The 14817-nt window shown below is 37.8% G+C and overlaps 1 protein-coding gene across 1 annotated transcript in view; it reads left to right on the top strand.

Moving 5' to 3' along the window:
* The window catches only part of LOC124607446 (multiple inositol polyphosphate phosphatase 1), a 206396-nt gene that overhangs the window by 164749 nt on the left and 26830 nt on the right, over positions 1-14817 (top strand). The window contains exons 7-8 of the mRNA XM_047139783.1: positions 4671-4771; positions 6254-6363. Of these exons, the coding sequence (XP_046995739.1) occupies positions 4671-4771; positions 6254-6363 (211 nt within the window). The remainder of the gene's footprint in view (positions 1-4670; positions 4772-6253; positions 6364-14817) is intronic.

Genomic DNA, 14817 nt, shown 5'->3' with positions numbered 1-14817 from the left:
GGCTCAAACTGGGCATTCTTCCACTATGTGTTGGACTGTTTATTTTTCAGTGCCGCAGTCACAATTTGGTGTTGGTATTGTTCCCCATTTGTAGAGGGCGTCAGCACATCTTCCATGGCCAGAACGTTTGCAGTTTAGAGTTACCCATACTTTGCGTGACTTGATGAAGCCAAGCAGTTTCTCAGCTGTCATGAAACTTTGGCATTTTGGTGGGCAGTGTTCTTGCCAGTGTTGTTTCCACAGACTGTCGAAATTGAAGTTGGAGTTAGTCATCTCTTTAGCGTAGAGTAATGCTGGTCTTCTCGATTTAAGTCTCCTGCTCTCCAAGTCAGCCATGCCGCTGTGTATGGGCAGCTGAGGGTTATTAGTTATCTCGTTGAACTCAATGAGAATAGCGTTTTTTCGCCTTTTCTGGGGGTGGTATGTGGCTCAGGGTTGGCAGCCATACAGTGGGCATAGATTTTATTGTGTCACTGATATTGCACATGGTGTCATTTAGTAGCCCAACTGCTGATGTGCGGAGTATGCTTGCTGTGGAACCCCAAGTGGTGCCGCATAGTTTATAGATGATGATGTTTCTTGTCCTCATTTTATCTGTAGTGTTTGTCAGGTGGTCCTTGTAAGAGAGCGTCTTATCCAATGTGACTCCTAGGTATGTGGGGTAGTTGTTATGGCTAAGGCGTTCCACTTCAAAGATGACATTAAGCTGTCTTCTTGCTGAGTGGTTGCAAAGGTGGAAGCATGGTACATCAGTCTTAGTCAGATTCAGCTGCCATCTTCGTTTGCAGAAATAGCCATTCAGAAGCTTCTAATCAGAGCACAAGGTGTCTTCAGTAGCCTCGAATGATTCGTGTTGCACAGCTATAGCCCAATCGTCTGCATAGCCAAACTTCCTAGATTAAGTGTTTGGGATGTCAGAAATATAAAGATTGAAGAACAGTGGAGCAAGAACTGAGCCTTGTGATAGCCGATTGTAGAGAATTCTGGTAGAGCTCATTTGTTCTCCAGTAATCACTTGAAAAGCTCTCCCGGTACTAATGAGGTTCAATATATGAGGAATATGTTGATGACTAATCAGTTTACACTAACGAAATGCATATGTAAGACCTGACAAAAATAAGCAACAGAAATAATATACTTGGTGAATGGTTGTTGATGGGGTCATATGGGATTGCGCCCTAGCTGATTTTGAAATTAAAACCAATTACTCAGTTCTCTTGATGTCCATGCTCTCTCTCTCTCTCTCTCTCTCTCTCTCTCTCTCTCGCTAATATTTCAATTAGTATAGGGGTTAATACTGTCTTTGAGGTTGATTCCAAATTCTTTACAACTTTTAGTAACTTATTTCCTAACAAACTTTCACAGAATGTTTTTGTCCAAATCTGATTTTAAGTTACTAATTTCACTTATAAATTCCTTTTTAATATCAATACCATTCATGCCCAACTTAAAATTAATCTCTCTACTGCCTTTTTTTTCTTTTCTTTTCTTAAAGCCTACCATTGACAACTTCTTTAACGTTGTTTCATGAACTGCACTAAAAATGACTCAAGGTGCTTTAGTTTCATATATTTCTTGTATCCTCTGATTTTCTTCATACAATTCAGGTTTGATATTACCCTTTCCATTGCTTTGGAACAACTTTTGCACTCTTATTGCAGCACTAAGTAGGGGAAGTACTTGACGTTTTGTAAATTACCTAACTGCCATTCACTTCATAAAAACAAAAAAAATTGAATTTATCTCTGATTTAAAACCACTGTCTTTGCAGAGCTCACTCTTTAAAACTCACTCTTTAATAACACTTTTTTCGACTAATTTCTGCTCCCTGTATGTCAATATGTATCACACTGTCTTTCACTCATTTTGAAAATCAAACAATGGAAAATCCATGATGGAATGTAACAATACGAGAGAAGGAAAGTTGCTTCTCACCATATAGCAGAGATGCTGAGCCGCGATAGGCGCAATAAAAAGATTCATTCAATCATAGCTTTTGGCCATTATGGCCTTTGTCAGCAGTAGACACACATACACACACGCGCACACACACACTCACGCAAGCACAACTTGCACACACATCTGCAGTCTCAGAGAGCTGAAAGTGCACTGTGATCAGAAACACCAGTGCATGATGGGAGTCCCATCATAGTGCTTAAAGCCATTTGAACCTATCAGTTCATTGTTTGTCATTGAGTCAACCAATCAAGTGATCGTGCTCTTTGATATCAGACTGTAGTACAATTTTCCAGTGCTAGCTTTTGAACAAGTTCATTACTAATGCCTCTTTACCTTCCAATTTCAAATAACACTGATTGTGTGTTCACAGAGTTCACACATAATAAGGTCTATATACATATTTATTGATCAAAGTTCATAAGTTAATGACTGTATATGTGAGCATATTCTCAAAAACACGTTCACAAGGATGACACAACACTAGAAGGGATACTTGCATGTAGACTTACAATTATCCACATTCGAGATGTTAATGGAATGATTGCAATTCACGGAGTTTTATACATAAGTGCCGGTGCTAACAAAGATGTGTTACTTGGTCTATTCTAGCAGCAAACTATGCAGATTGAAGATTCACGGTCATATTGCGTACTTAAAAACTAGTGTATGAATGTTTTGTATATTCGGTGATTAGATTGTGCTTAACAATGCTGCAAGGTAATATTTATTTATTTTTATTTATTAATTTAATTTAATTTTATTTTTTCTAAGGAAGGGGGATAAGAGTTTTATGTCCCATCGACAGTGAGGTCATTATAGACTAAAATGAACTGCTAATCATAAAGAAAGATTAATTAATTTGACCTTTGACTTTGACACAGATACTGCATTTAAACTCTCTTTTAATTTTTTGTCTAGATGCATAGATTTTAAAATTTTTTACCTGCCTAATGTAAAAATCTGAAAAAATTTGACTATAGATAAAATATGTTTTCTTCGTGGCTGCTGTAAGGAGAGAACGGGTTAGGTACAGGATGAGTTGGTGTTTGGAGGTTTCCATCCATTTCTCCGGTTGTCAGAGAATGCAAGGCAAAGTTGGAGAAAACTGCTACGACTTGCAATGAAAACTCAGTCTCTCTGGCAGCTAAAGTACTCACAATCGCTGTAAGCTTTTTTGGAAACATTTTCAGAATGAGAAGGTTGAACAACAGTGGCAGTATGACATCTTCTTACAAACTGGTCGCTTAGAGAACCTCTTTAACACACAAGCTGATGGCGAAATATCTCGCATCGTTCGGACCGTGATAGTAGCAGATTTGCCCAGTATTGTTAATTTGCGAAAAAATCGCTATGCACTGGATGTGGCACACACTATTCGTTTTATGAAGGTACATAGAATAACGGTTTGTAGATGATATTTACCTTCTTTTTCATGAATTAAATTTTTTATTCTTGATAACTGTGATTACAAATTCTATCACCACTACACTTTAAATTATGTCTGTATGCAAACTTATCTGTTATCGGACAGGGGGGGGGGGGGGGGGCAGGGGGGAAACTCTTCTATTCGAGGGATTAGTATTGAATCTTGTAGGGATTCCATCAGGTGCCAGAGCTTTGTTAGATTTTAATGACTTCAGCTGTTTCTCAGTGGCACTAGGACATATCTATTTCACATATCTTTTCAGTGGTGCGAGAATTAAATTGGGACATTACCCCTCAGTTTTCAGTTGTAAAATAATGTTTAAAAATGGAGTTACACATTTCTGCTTTTACTTTGCTCTCTCAGTTTAATTCCTGTATCGTCCCTGAATGTCTGGACACTGACTTTGGTGCCACTAACAACCTTTACATACGAACAGAATTTCTTCGGATTTTTTGAAAGATCTTTCAATGAAATTATGCTCCACAGACATTGAAGGCTTGACACATTGCCCTCTTGACAGCCAAACACATTTCATTCAGCATCTCTCTATGTATGCATTGCTTCACACCTATTATGCAGTAAACTATGTTTTTTTTTTTTTTTTTTTTTTACAGTGACTGTATACTACTGAACTGTTAAGGTAGGTACACATATATCCAGTGCATGGTCAACTATTTTTTAAATTGAGCCATAGTTCCTGTACATGAGCCTGCCATGAGTTAGAAGTTTCAAGTGTCTAATTGAGATACGACACTACTGCCACATTATTCAGTTTACTAAACATGCAAATCTCTCTACTTGTTTCAGTTTCCCTTTGTATTTTGGTAATCAGTGTTGCTATGACTACCTCGCAGTCACTGATACCAGTTTCATTCTAGACAGTCTCAAAGAGCTTAGGTGTATTTGTTACCATTAGATCCAATGTATTCTCATCATGAGGGGGATTCTGAACTCTGTGTTCTAGATAATTTTCAGAGAAGGCCCATTGTAATGCCTCAGGAAGTATTTGTTATTGTCACTAAGGTTTGTTTCATTTTAGACCATATGTGACATTATATGACCTTCCTTGTATTCACTGTGTAAAGGAGTTATTTATTTGCATTGGAAAGTTTATAGGTAACCATTTATCATCTAATTGAAGCACTGAGTGATAAGCTCATAAACATGACTGAATATGTCTGCCTACTGCTCAGCACCCCATTTATACAAGACTGCTTACTGTGACTCTTTTCATTGTTTGTCTAGCTTGGAATTAATCCTCTGCTACCTTTTTTCTTTATTATAGCTGACGCAGAGGTGATGTACCTTACGTGCACCTTTGAAACTGCCTGGGAGAAGAGGGGTGTTTCTCCTTGGTGTTCTGTTTTCTCAGAAGAAGACCTTAAGGTATACCTGTGTAGTATATTTTAGTTACAATGAACATCAAGCTATGGTGAAATAGGTATCAAACATTAGGTGAATTAGAAGAAAATGTTATTTAGACAGTTGGTTAAACGTTGTTGCATAAATGTAATAGATGATTTGATGCTGAATAATTCTAACTTCCTTCCCTACATATCTATGATATCATTTTTTTAATGATATGAATATAATAGAGGGAAACATTCCACGTGGGAAAAATATATCTAAAAACAAAGATGCTCTAACTTACCAAACGAAAGCATTGGCATATTGATAGAGACAATAAACACACAAACACACACACAAATTTCAAGCTTTCGCAACCCAAGGTTGCTTCATCAGGAAAGAGGGAACGAGAGGGAAAGACGAAAGGATGTGGGTTTTAAGGGAGAGGGTAAGGAGTCATTCCAATCATGGGAGCGGAAAGACTTACACACACACACACACACACACACACACACACACACACACACACACACACACACACACACATCCATCCGCACATATACAAACAAAGGCTGCCTCTGTACTTCCGCCTCGACTGACATCTCTGCCCAACCTCTTTGCATTTACATATGTCTGCGTGTGTGTGTGTGTGTGTGTGTGTGTGTGTGTGTGTGTGTGTGTGTTCCCTCTCCTTCCTTCTTTCCTGATGAAGCAACCTAGGGTTGCGAAAGCTTGAAATTTGTGTGTGTGTTTGTGTGTTTATTGTCTCTATCAACATACCAATGCTTTCGTTTGGTAAGTTACAGCATCTTTGTTTTTAGATATATCATCTTTTTACGTATATATTTAGAATTATTATTTGAGGAAAACTATTTTGTTAATTCATATACTATGAGAAATAAAGATCATTTTGTGCTCACTGCTCATCATTTAATCTTATGTGCTTAGATTCCCCAGTATATGGGAAAGAAAATTTAGAACAAACCAAGAGCCAAGAACATCCCGTGTGTGAACCTAAATTAACTGTACTATCTCATTAACTGTAATTTTGAACCAGTGAAGTTGTAATACTCAGTTTTTGATATGTCTCCTATACTCCGATCAGAAGATTAAAATCTGTATGTTATGAGACAAATAAATCATAATTCACAATAAAAGAACAGAAAAAATTGTGAAGAGTACTTGGTGCCTTTAACAGAGAATATTACCTGTACATTCGGCAGCAGATAATAAAGTCATTTGTTAAGATGAAATATCATACATTTTCTGGAGGCACGAACAACAGCATTTCAATGTTATAAAGTGTTCATTTTATAACTTTCGTAGCTGTAATGACTAAATAAGTAATTGCTGCATATAGGTGATGCCACCAATATTTGAAATTGCATATAGCAATTATGAGTTTTATTTTTTGTTAACGCCAGCTTCTGTCAGAATTTAAGTTGCATGTTGTAACAAGGAAAGACTAAATAAGTAATTGCTGCATATAGGTGAAAAATCATTCTCTTTTTCTAATTTCAGGTGTTTGAGTATTCTGAAGATCTGAAGTATTATTGGGTTGATGGATATGGCTATGAATTAACTTACAAACAGGCGTGTCCTGCCCTTAAAGATATGATGGAGCATTTGCAGTAAGTCTTATCTTTCTATAACTTAGTGAGGTAATGTGTATTCTGAAAATAGAAGCCGAACAGCAGTAAATAACAAGTTCAGAATTATGTGTTACTTATACATATTAGCAACAACTACATTCAGGAAAAAATTTAAAACAGAATTAACAAGTGACTTTGTAGCTTGTGATAAATATGCACTGAGAATGAACTTAGGTACCTAAATGAGGGAAAACACACAATGCTCACACCCTGCTGTAACTGCCAGTGGTTTAGTGCACCACATTTACTTATGTTAGTAACTCTGTACATAATAGCACAGTCCTCATCTCTTTTGTGTAACAGTTTGATAGTTATTGAGAAAGTTATTTCCTCCTGTTCCTGTAAGACTGGCCAGTTCTGTAATACATTTGCTGCTACAGAGATGTTCTTTTAGATGCAATAAGAATTTGTAGTCGCCTGTTGCCAAGTCAGTTGATTATAGTAAATGATTCAATTTGTAGGACTGTATCATTTTTGTGTTGTGATCTATGACCTTTAATAAAAGAAAAGAAAAAGTCAAAACTACATGCTTGTTGGTGGTCTGGTAGGATACTGTAGTACTGGCATTGAATTTCTTGTCTTTGCAGCTATCCCTAAATGTGACAACTAATCCACAGAAGTAAGATAATAAGCTAAACACAAAAAAAATTAGATATATTTGTGCCACATGTCCAGGGAGGCCAATTATGATGGCTATGAATGTAGCACTTCAACACAAGGAAGTCATTAATAACTAATTTTGCTCTTCATTGCTCAGACATTTTGATGTAGTAACAGTAACTGCCATTATACACAGACCAAGTTCTAGTTGGCTGTATAATTTTTGTGGCAGTTTCTGTAAATTTTTGATAAAGAGCTATTTGCACAAATGCTATATGCTAAAATCTAAAAGATGCTCTTGTTAGCCCAGTGGACGTATGGATGGATCAATCAATATGTCTGACAAGGTTGCTAGGCATGGCATAAAAGTATACATGCCCTGGTGCCAGGTCACATGACAATGTAACCACAACAGATTGAAGGCCGACCATGGACCAACATGTTTTCATGTGTTGCAACTACCTGATGTTTACAGCAAGCACTTCTGTGTACCTAATGACAATGACCCTATATTCCATGATTTCCTCCTGGACTGTGATTTGGATGTCATTCTTACTTGCCTAATGCTGTACTATATTTATTCACTATTCAACCAACAGCTGTGTCTTTAGTCAACAAACTGAAGGTATATCAGTGATGTGAGAATGTGGTTTATACTTGGATGTTTCCCAGTTGAACTTACAATGTTATCCTGCATCAACATGTAAGTTTTTCAACTAACTTCCAGAATGCAGTATTGACCAAGAAGCATCCAACTCAAGAAGTTCTGTGATTTATTTGTAGTGTATTTGGTGCTGAAAAAGCAGACTTACAACAGCTTTGTAACTAAATTTCTTTCTAGCCATTTGCAGCTGGATTAAAGAAAGAGAAGGGGAAGAAACTTACAGTGGACACCTGTTCTCCAGCTAAATTTAACTGAGCACTAAATCAGCCATATTGAGTACATTACAGCTACGAAAGTTATAAAATGAACACTTTATAACATTGAAATGCTGTTGTTCGTACCTCCAGAAAATGTATGATATTGCATCTTAACAAATGACTTTATTATCTGCTGCCGAACGTACAGGTAATATTCTCTGTTACAGGCACCAAGTACTCTTCACAATCCGCCTCTGTAATTGAATGATCAGCAGAGATGTCTACCATGCAGAGGACCCGGGTTCGATTCCCTGTAGTGCCAAGCATTTTTTCCTCGGTAGGAGGTCTGGTATGGGGTGCACTCAGCCTCACGATGCCAATTGAGAGTTACTTGACTGAGTAGTGGTGGCTCCATGGTCTGGAAAGTCTGCAAAATGGCTGGGAAAGCAGTGTGTTGACTAAATGCCCCTCTGTACTATATCTGCAAGATGCTGCAAGACAAAGGATGACACAGCAGTTAGTAGACATCCCTGGGGCCTTCATGGCCTGATGAGAAGCTCTTTATTTTTCACAAGTGTTTGGGGGAATTACAGCAACAGGAAAGTGCCCACTTCTCCCCTTTTTTCCAAAAAGATGGAGTTATGGTACACTCCCCATCTGCAACACAGTTCACAACATCCTGCTATTAAGGTTGTCTACAAATTTAACATTTCCATTCACATTTCAAAAGTAAAACCATGCTAGCATAACCAAACTAAAAGGAAAAATTTTTTGTGGGAAAAATCTTAGTCCTACTACAAATACATTTTAAAAATGTTTTAGATTAAGTTGACTTGTTCTGTGTGACAAGTACACACTCTGTAGATAATGTAATGAAACGTCACCAGATAAAAAATCAGTCAATCAATACTTTTGATTTTCAGTTGAAAAAAATTGACACCAGGAAAGGGCAAAATTTCACCAGACAGTACTCAACACCTCAGATATAAAAGGGAGAGGAGCTAGAAAGAATACAACTCGATAGTGAAACTGAATGTAATTCACCTCCAATTCTGACTCAGTTGAATAAAGTGACACTACTCAATGGAAGAGAAGAATTTAAGTAAATCAGTTTTTTTAATTTAAGTGAGATTGACTGGAAAATACCAAAGAGTTGGGACTGATGACCTCAGAAGTTAAGTACCATAGTGCTCAGAGCCATTTGAACCAAAGAGTTGCAGCAGAATTTCAATGACGCTAAAGTGTTTATGGGTCTGGAACTGACTTAGAGTACCATCAGGTGTTATTGGACCCATAATGTAGACAGTACACCACACTCGTATACAAAGAGTGGTGCTATCAATATCATATACTTCCATTTGGGCTGAAATTCTGATGTAAAGCAGTACATGGAGAGAATATTTTAGGTAATTTTTCAGACATTTGAAATCATAGGACCTTATTGGATCCTAAGAAAATCAGAAATCACCAGGAAACAAAATTCTTGGGAGGCAGTACATGGTTTACTGATACATAGTTGTAACAAGGAATTCGGGAGCTTTCATGGCTTGTACAGCTTCTGCTGCTGTTTCATAGATAATCAAATGCTAAACAGCAAAGCCTTGCACAACCTACTTAAGCAAAATACAGTAGTTTGAGGTAATGGATGGAAGATTGTGAGAAGGTATTTCAACAGATTAAAACAGCTTTAATCTGTATGCCAACCACCTCAGATCTTACCCTGTGATGGACCCAATTATGGCATGGGAGTATCAAATCAATAAAAAAGGTGATCATGATAACTTAAAGACGATAGCTTTCAGGGACAGAATTTTGACTAGCTATGTATGGAAGTATCCAGCAATAGAGAAGGAAACACTGGCAATACTGTTTGCATTCACAGAGTTCTGCTGTTATCTAGCAGGCTGGAAATCCATAGTGATAATTAACTGTTGAGCTTTGTCATTCCTATTAACAAGCAAACTACAAAAGGGTCGGTTACCAAAATGGACCTAAGTGCTGCGAGAATTCAGTTTTGGGTTGCAAAACAAACTAGGACAAAAGAATTTGGTACCCAATGCACTCTCACACTTACTGGTAACCTTGTAAAGATGAAAAACATGCCTGATGACACTGGAAGACATGATTCTCCTAATGAAATATTTAGTTCATTAAGGAACATCCCCAAAATACTGAAAGTCTTATGCCATGAGTGAATGCTGTCTAATGTCTATCATTGGTGAAAAGGAAGTACAGATGCACATGGGGTGAGGAAATCCAAATGTAATATCTATTACATGAAGGGGTATTTTACCAAAGAACGACAAACCACCACCTTATGTGTAACACGTGCTGTAGTAGTGTATACTTTGGACCCAAGAAGTGCCTGAAAAAAATGAGATGGGTTGTTTATTTTTCAATGTAGCCAAGAGAACACAACATTTGTTGTGTAAGTGCGAAATTTGTTAGAATACCAAGTCTACTATCATGTAACATAAAGATTTCATGCACCTTGTGTTACTGAAAGGGCTTAAAGAGACAGTAGTGATTGAGTCCCTAGGACGATTATTGTCAACCTTTTCTCAAAACATGTAAAATTGTACCCATGGAAAAAGGCCAGGAGCAGTAAGATAGCTGGAAATGAGATGAGAAGGATTACCTCATAAATGTGTATATGCCGAAATGAGCAGTCGTTGACAGTGGAAGCCGGTTTCCATGTAAGAAATGGGTTGAAACTTTGAGATGAGATGAGATGATGTGATGTGGAGCCAGTGTTTATTTCATGCTACGGACCTGCCGTGAACACTGCAGAGTGTGTTATGAAGCAAATGAATCATGTGTATTGAGTGTATAGCTGTAAAAAAATGGGAAATGAGGTCATTTAAAAAGCAAATTTGAGGATGTAATCAGTAATGTGCCACGTGAGTCTACAGGGTACATATGCTAGAAATTCTATTTAACAAGCAGACTGATCAGAGTAATTCTAAGAAGTTTGCCTGATGATGAAGAGACATGGGAGGGGAATATCAGTAAGATGGAACAAATGCTAATGAAGAAAGCCAATGACTGGAAGGTTCAGTATGACAAGTTGGTGAATCCGGTAGTATATAGGATGAGAAATCCTTTCTGTTGAGGACACACATCCAATCCAAGAAGGCTAATCACAAAATCAAGAAATTTTTATAATGTTTACAAAGGCCCTAACAAGATTGCTGGAATTAGGCTTTTGTATACAATTGAACTGAAAACTGTATTATCTTACAAAAATAATAGAAGAGAACATGCCAGAAATGTCCGTAAAAATTATATGATGGAAGGAGAGGCACAAGAAGATGACAGCTTGCTCATTGTACAGACTGAATAACATCAGGAATAGGCTACAACCCTGTGTCTGTAAGATATGTGATATCTACAATACCTAAAGCCTCTAAGAAAGGACAGGATCAGTCATTAAGCAGTGGACTGTGTTGGCTAGTGAGAAGACAGAGTGGCACCTGCAAAAGAAAAGAACTGTGAAACACTATGAACAGTGATTAATATAATGTCTCTATTGCCTGTGTCATCCTGTTGTATGTGAAGTGAAAGTAGCAAAATAGACTGTTGTTTTTGTGATCAGTGAAAGTTTCTCCTGGGTATTTGGAATTTTGACACTTGAGTAACAATGGAGATTTTAGAATGTTACAACACAGCATATATTTTATTTCTGTCATGGGTACTGACAATGAGATAATCTGTTGCTTACATGTGCACTGAGTAGCTGCAGTGACAGAAGAGTGGAGGCTACATTGCGATGAAGTTCCCCCTCTGTATTACAACTTTCGCTGCTACAGATAGCCATGATGGCGTAGCTGAGGCTACATTTTGACACGCCCACCCCTAATGGTAGAACTCAGATATGATGCGCACAAGGGTTACACAGCCATGCTGTTTTCACTGTCAAGTCATTTTTCTGGTCAGCTAGGAGGTCAATGACATAACCTGCACAGTTGACTACCAAACAGTGCCAAATATCGCAGGGATTTCTTGCTAACATTGATGCACAAAACATGCGTACTAGCCTAAGTGATATTGACCAGTAGTAAACATCAGGATCAACTGTTCCACCCGTCTGTCATTGTGTGTGTGTAGGTTGTTTGAAGTGTTGTTGGCATAGAAAAATACCAGTTATGTGTGTGTTAGCACAGTGTTTTCTTTCAGCAGACTAATTACACCTATATTACTTTAACATAAAATTTTTATTGACTACAAACACTGTATTTTTCTGTTTGTCAATACCTATGGAAAAATAAATTTGCATTTATTTCTTGATGTCTCCCGACTTAATAAATTTGAACCCTGGCTGATCATACTTTATATATTGTTGTGCCTTCCTATTTATTCTTAAGATATACAGGATGAGGCAGCTAAGACAGGCCACACCAAATATATCTAGAAAGAATAAATGTATTGAGGTGCCATTTTTGGTAAGTTGTAGCGGACATTATGGCGAGTTTCCTGACGTTCAAAATAATTTTTATTGTTTATAGTCACCAGATTACAAACTGTAATGGAACTATATACTTTTTTGTGGCATTTGAAGGAAACTTCTAAGAGAATTGCAACAACACAACATGTATGGGTCTCGCAGTGCTGTAAACCACTGTCCTGCTATCAGGAGAAGAGGTTCCACAAATGCCTGCCCTATTGCGCCAGGTGTAAGGGAACTAATAATTCAGGTATGGCTCGTGTTTAGTATCACGGCTGTCATATCAGGTGCTGTGATCTTCAGCATTGGTATATGATATAGTGTCTACATCTACATCTACATCCATACTACACAAGCCACCTGACGGTTGTTGGTGGAGGGTACCTTGAGTACCTCTATCGGTTCTCCCTTCTGTTCCAGTCTTGTATTGTTCATGGAAAGAAGGATTGTCTGTATGCCTCTGTGGGGACTCTAATCTCTCTGATTTTATTCTCATGGTCTCTTCACGAGATATACGTAGGAGGGAGCAATAGACTGCTTGACTCCTCGGTGAAGGTATGTTCTCAAAACTTCAACATAAGCCCATACCGAACTACTGAGTGTCTCTCCTGGAGAGTCTTCCACTGGAGTTTATCTATCATCTCCGTAACACTTTCGCGATTACTGAATGATCCTCTTCTATCAACCCTATCTGGTACAGATCCAACACTGGTGAGCAGTATTCAGGCAGTGGGCGAACAAGTGTACTGTAACCTACTTCCTTTGCTTTCGGATTGCATTTCCTTAGGATTCTTCCAGTGAATCTCAGTCTGGCATTTGCTTTACCGACGATCAACTTTATATGATCATTCCATTTTAAATCACTCCTAATGCGTACTCCCAGATAATTTATGGAATTAACTGCTTCCAGTTGCTGACCTGCTATATTGTAGCTAAATTATAAGGGATCTTTCTTTATGTATTTGCAGCACATTACACTTGTCTACATTGAGATTCGATTGCCATTCTCTGTACCATGCATCAATTCGCTGCAGATCCTCCTGCATTTCAGTACAATTTTCCATTGTTACAACCTCTCGATATACCACAGCATCATCCGCAAAAAGCCTCAGTGAACTTCCAATGTTATCCACAAGGTCATTTATCATAATTTATATATTGTTGTGCCTTCCTATTTATTATTAAGATATACAGGATGAGGCAGCTAAGACAGGCCACACCAAATATATCCAGAAAGAATAAAAGTGCTTCTGAAGAAACAGTACTGCATATTGAATTTCATCTGGAATTACCAGCACAGGCCAATGTTATAAAGCATTTCATGCCTAGGGAGTCATTGGAGTTTCCTAATAGACCTTTTGTTTCGAATTGTTTTTCACAAGTAAAAGTACACCAGCTTGGTTTGATAAGTCTGGTAAATTTGTATGAAAGAATGAAACACTTTTACTGCACCTTCACAGTTAGTAACCTTGATTATTCCAAGGATCGTGTAAAGAATTTCAAAAATGTACAGATTATAGTTCATTGTTGTCAGCTGTCTGAATTGGTCAATGTCTTGACTGTGATTGAAAATGGAGAAAAATGAGTTTCATTGTATTGTTCAACATTTTGTTTGAAGGGTTGGACTTGCGCACAAATCAAAACAGAACTGGATCAAGTTTATAGGGACTCTGCACAATCATTGAAGGCCATTACTTTTGAGTTAATGAATTTAAACGTGATTGAGGCACCATGAAAGATGAAGCACACTCTGGCAATCCACTTGAGGTTACCACAAAGGAAACCACTGACAAAATCCGTGGTTTGGTAATGTAAGATGACCAGTTAAAAAGACCGAGATTGCAGGCATCTCAACTGAGCGAGTGCATAAACCTGCATGGATAATTGCTCACTGTCAACCATAAGCACATCTGGCACAACATTTCAAGATAGTGTCTGGCGATGTTTAATCATAATCCACAAGACTTTTTGTGCATATTTGTGACTGTTAATGAAATCTGTATCTATCATTATGCACCAGAGTCAAAAAGGCAGCCAAATAAATGGACAAAGCTAAAAAAGTGCATCGAAGAAGGCAAAGACGATTTTGTCAGCTGGTAAGGAGATGGTTGCTATTTTTTGGGACTTCCAAGGAGTAATGCTCATAGATTACTTGAAAAAAAGGCAGAATCATAACTGGATCCTGTTATCCTTCATTGATGAATGACCTGAAACTTGTGTATCTGAAAAAAACCTAAGGTTGGCACGCAAGAAAGTGCTCTTTCACCAGTATAATGCACCATCCCCCACATCAGTGTGACAACAATGGTGAAAGTGCATGAACTGGTCTTTGAATTAGTTCCTCATCAGCCCTATTCACCAAACTTAGCTCCAGGTGACTTCTTACTGTACCCTATCTTGAAACTTTGGATTGCTGGAAATATTTTCATCAAGTGAAGAAGTGATATTTGCAGTACTTTGCAGAGTTTGACTGAAGCAATTTTTCCGATGGGATGAAAAAGCTGGAGGATTGCTGGACCAAATACCCC

Source organism: Schistocerca americana, chromosome 1 (genome assembly GCF_021461395.2).
Source record: "Schistocerca americana isolate TAMUIC-IGC-003095 chromosome 1, iqSchAmer2.1, whole genome shotgun sequence".
Taxonomy (NCBI): Eukaryota; Metazoa; Arthropoda; class Insecta; order Orthoptera; family Acrididae; genus Schistocerca; species Schistocerca americana.
Note: the sequence above shows the minus strand (reverse complement) of the source record. Positions and strands in the feature narration are given on the sequence as shown.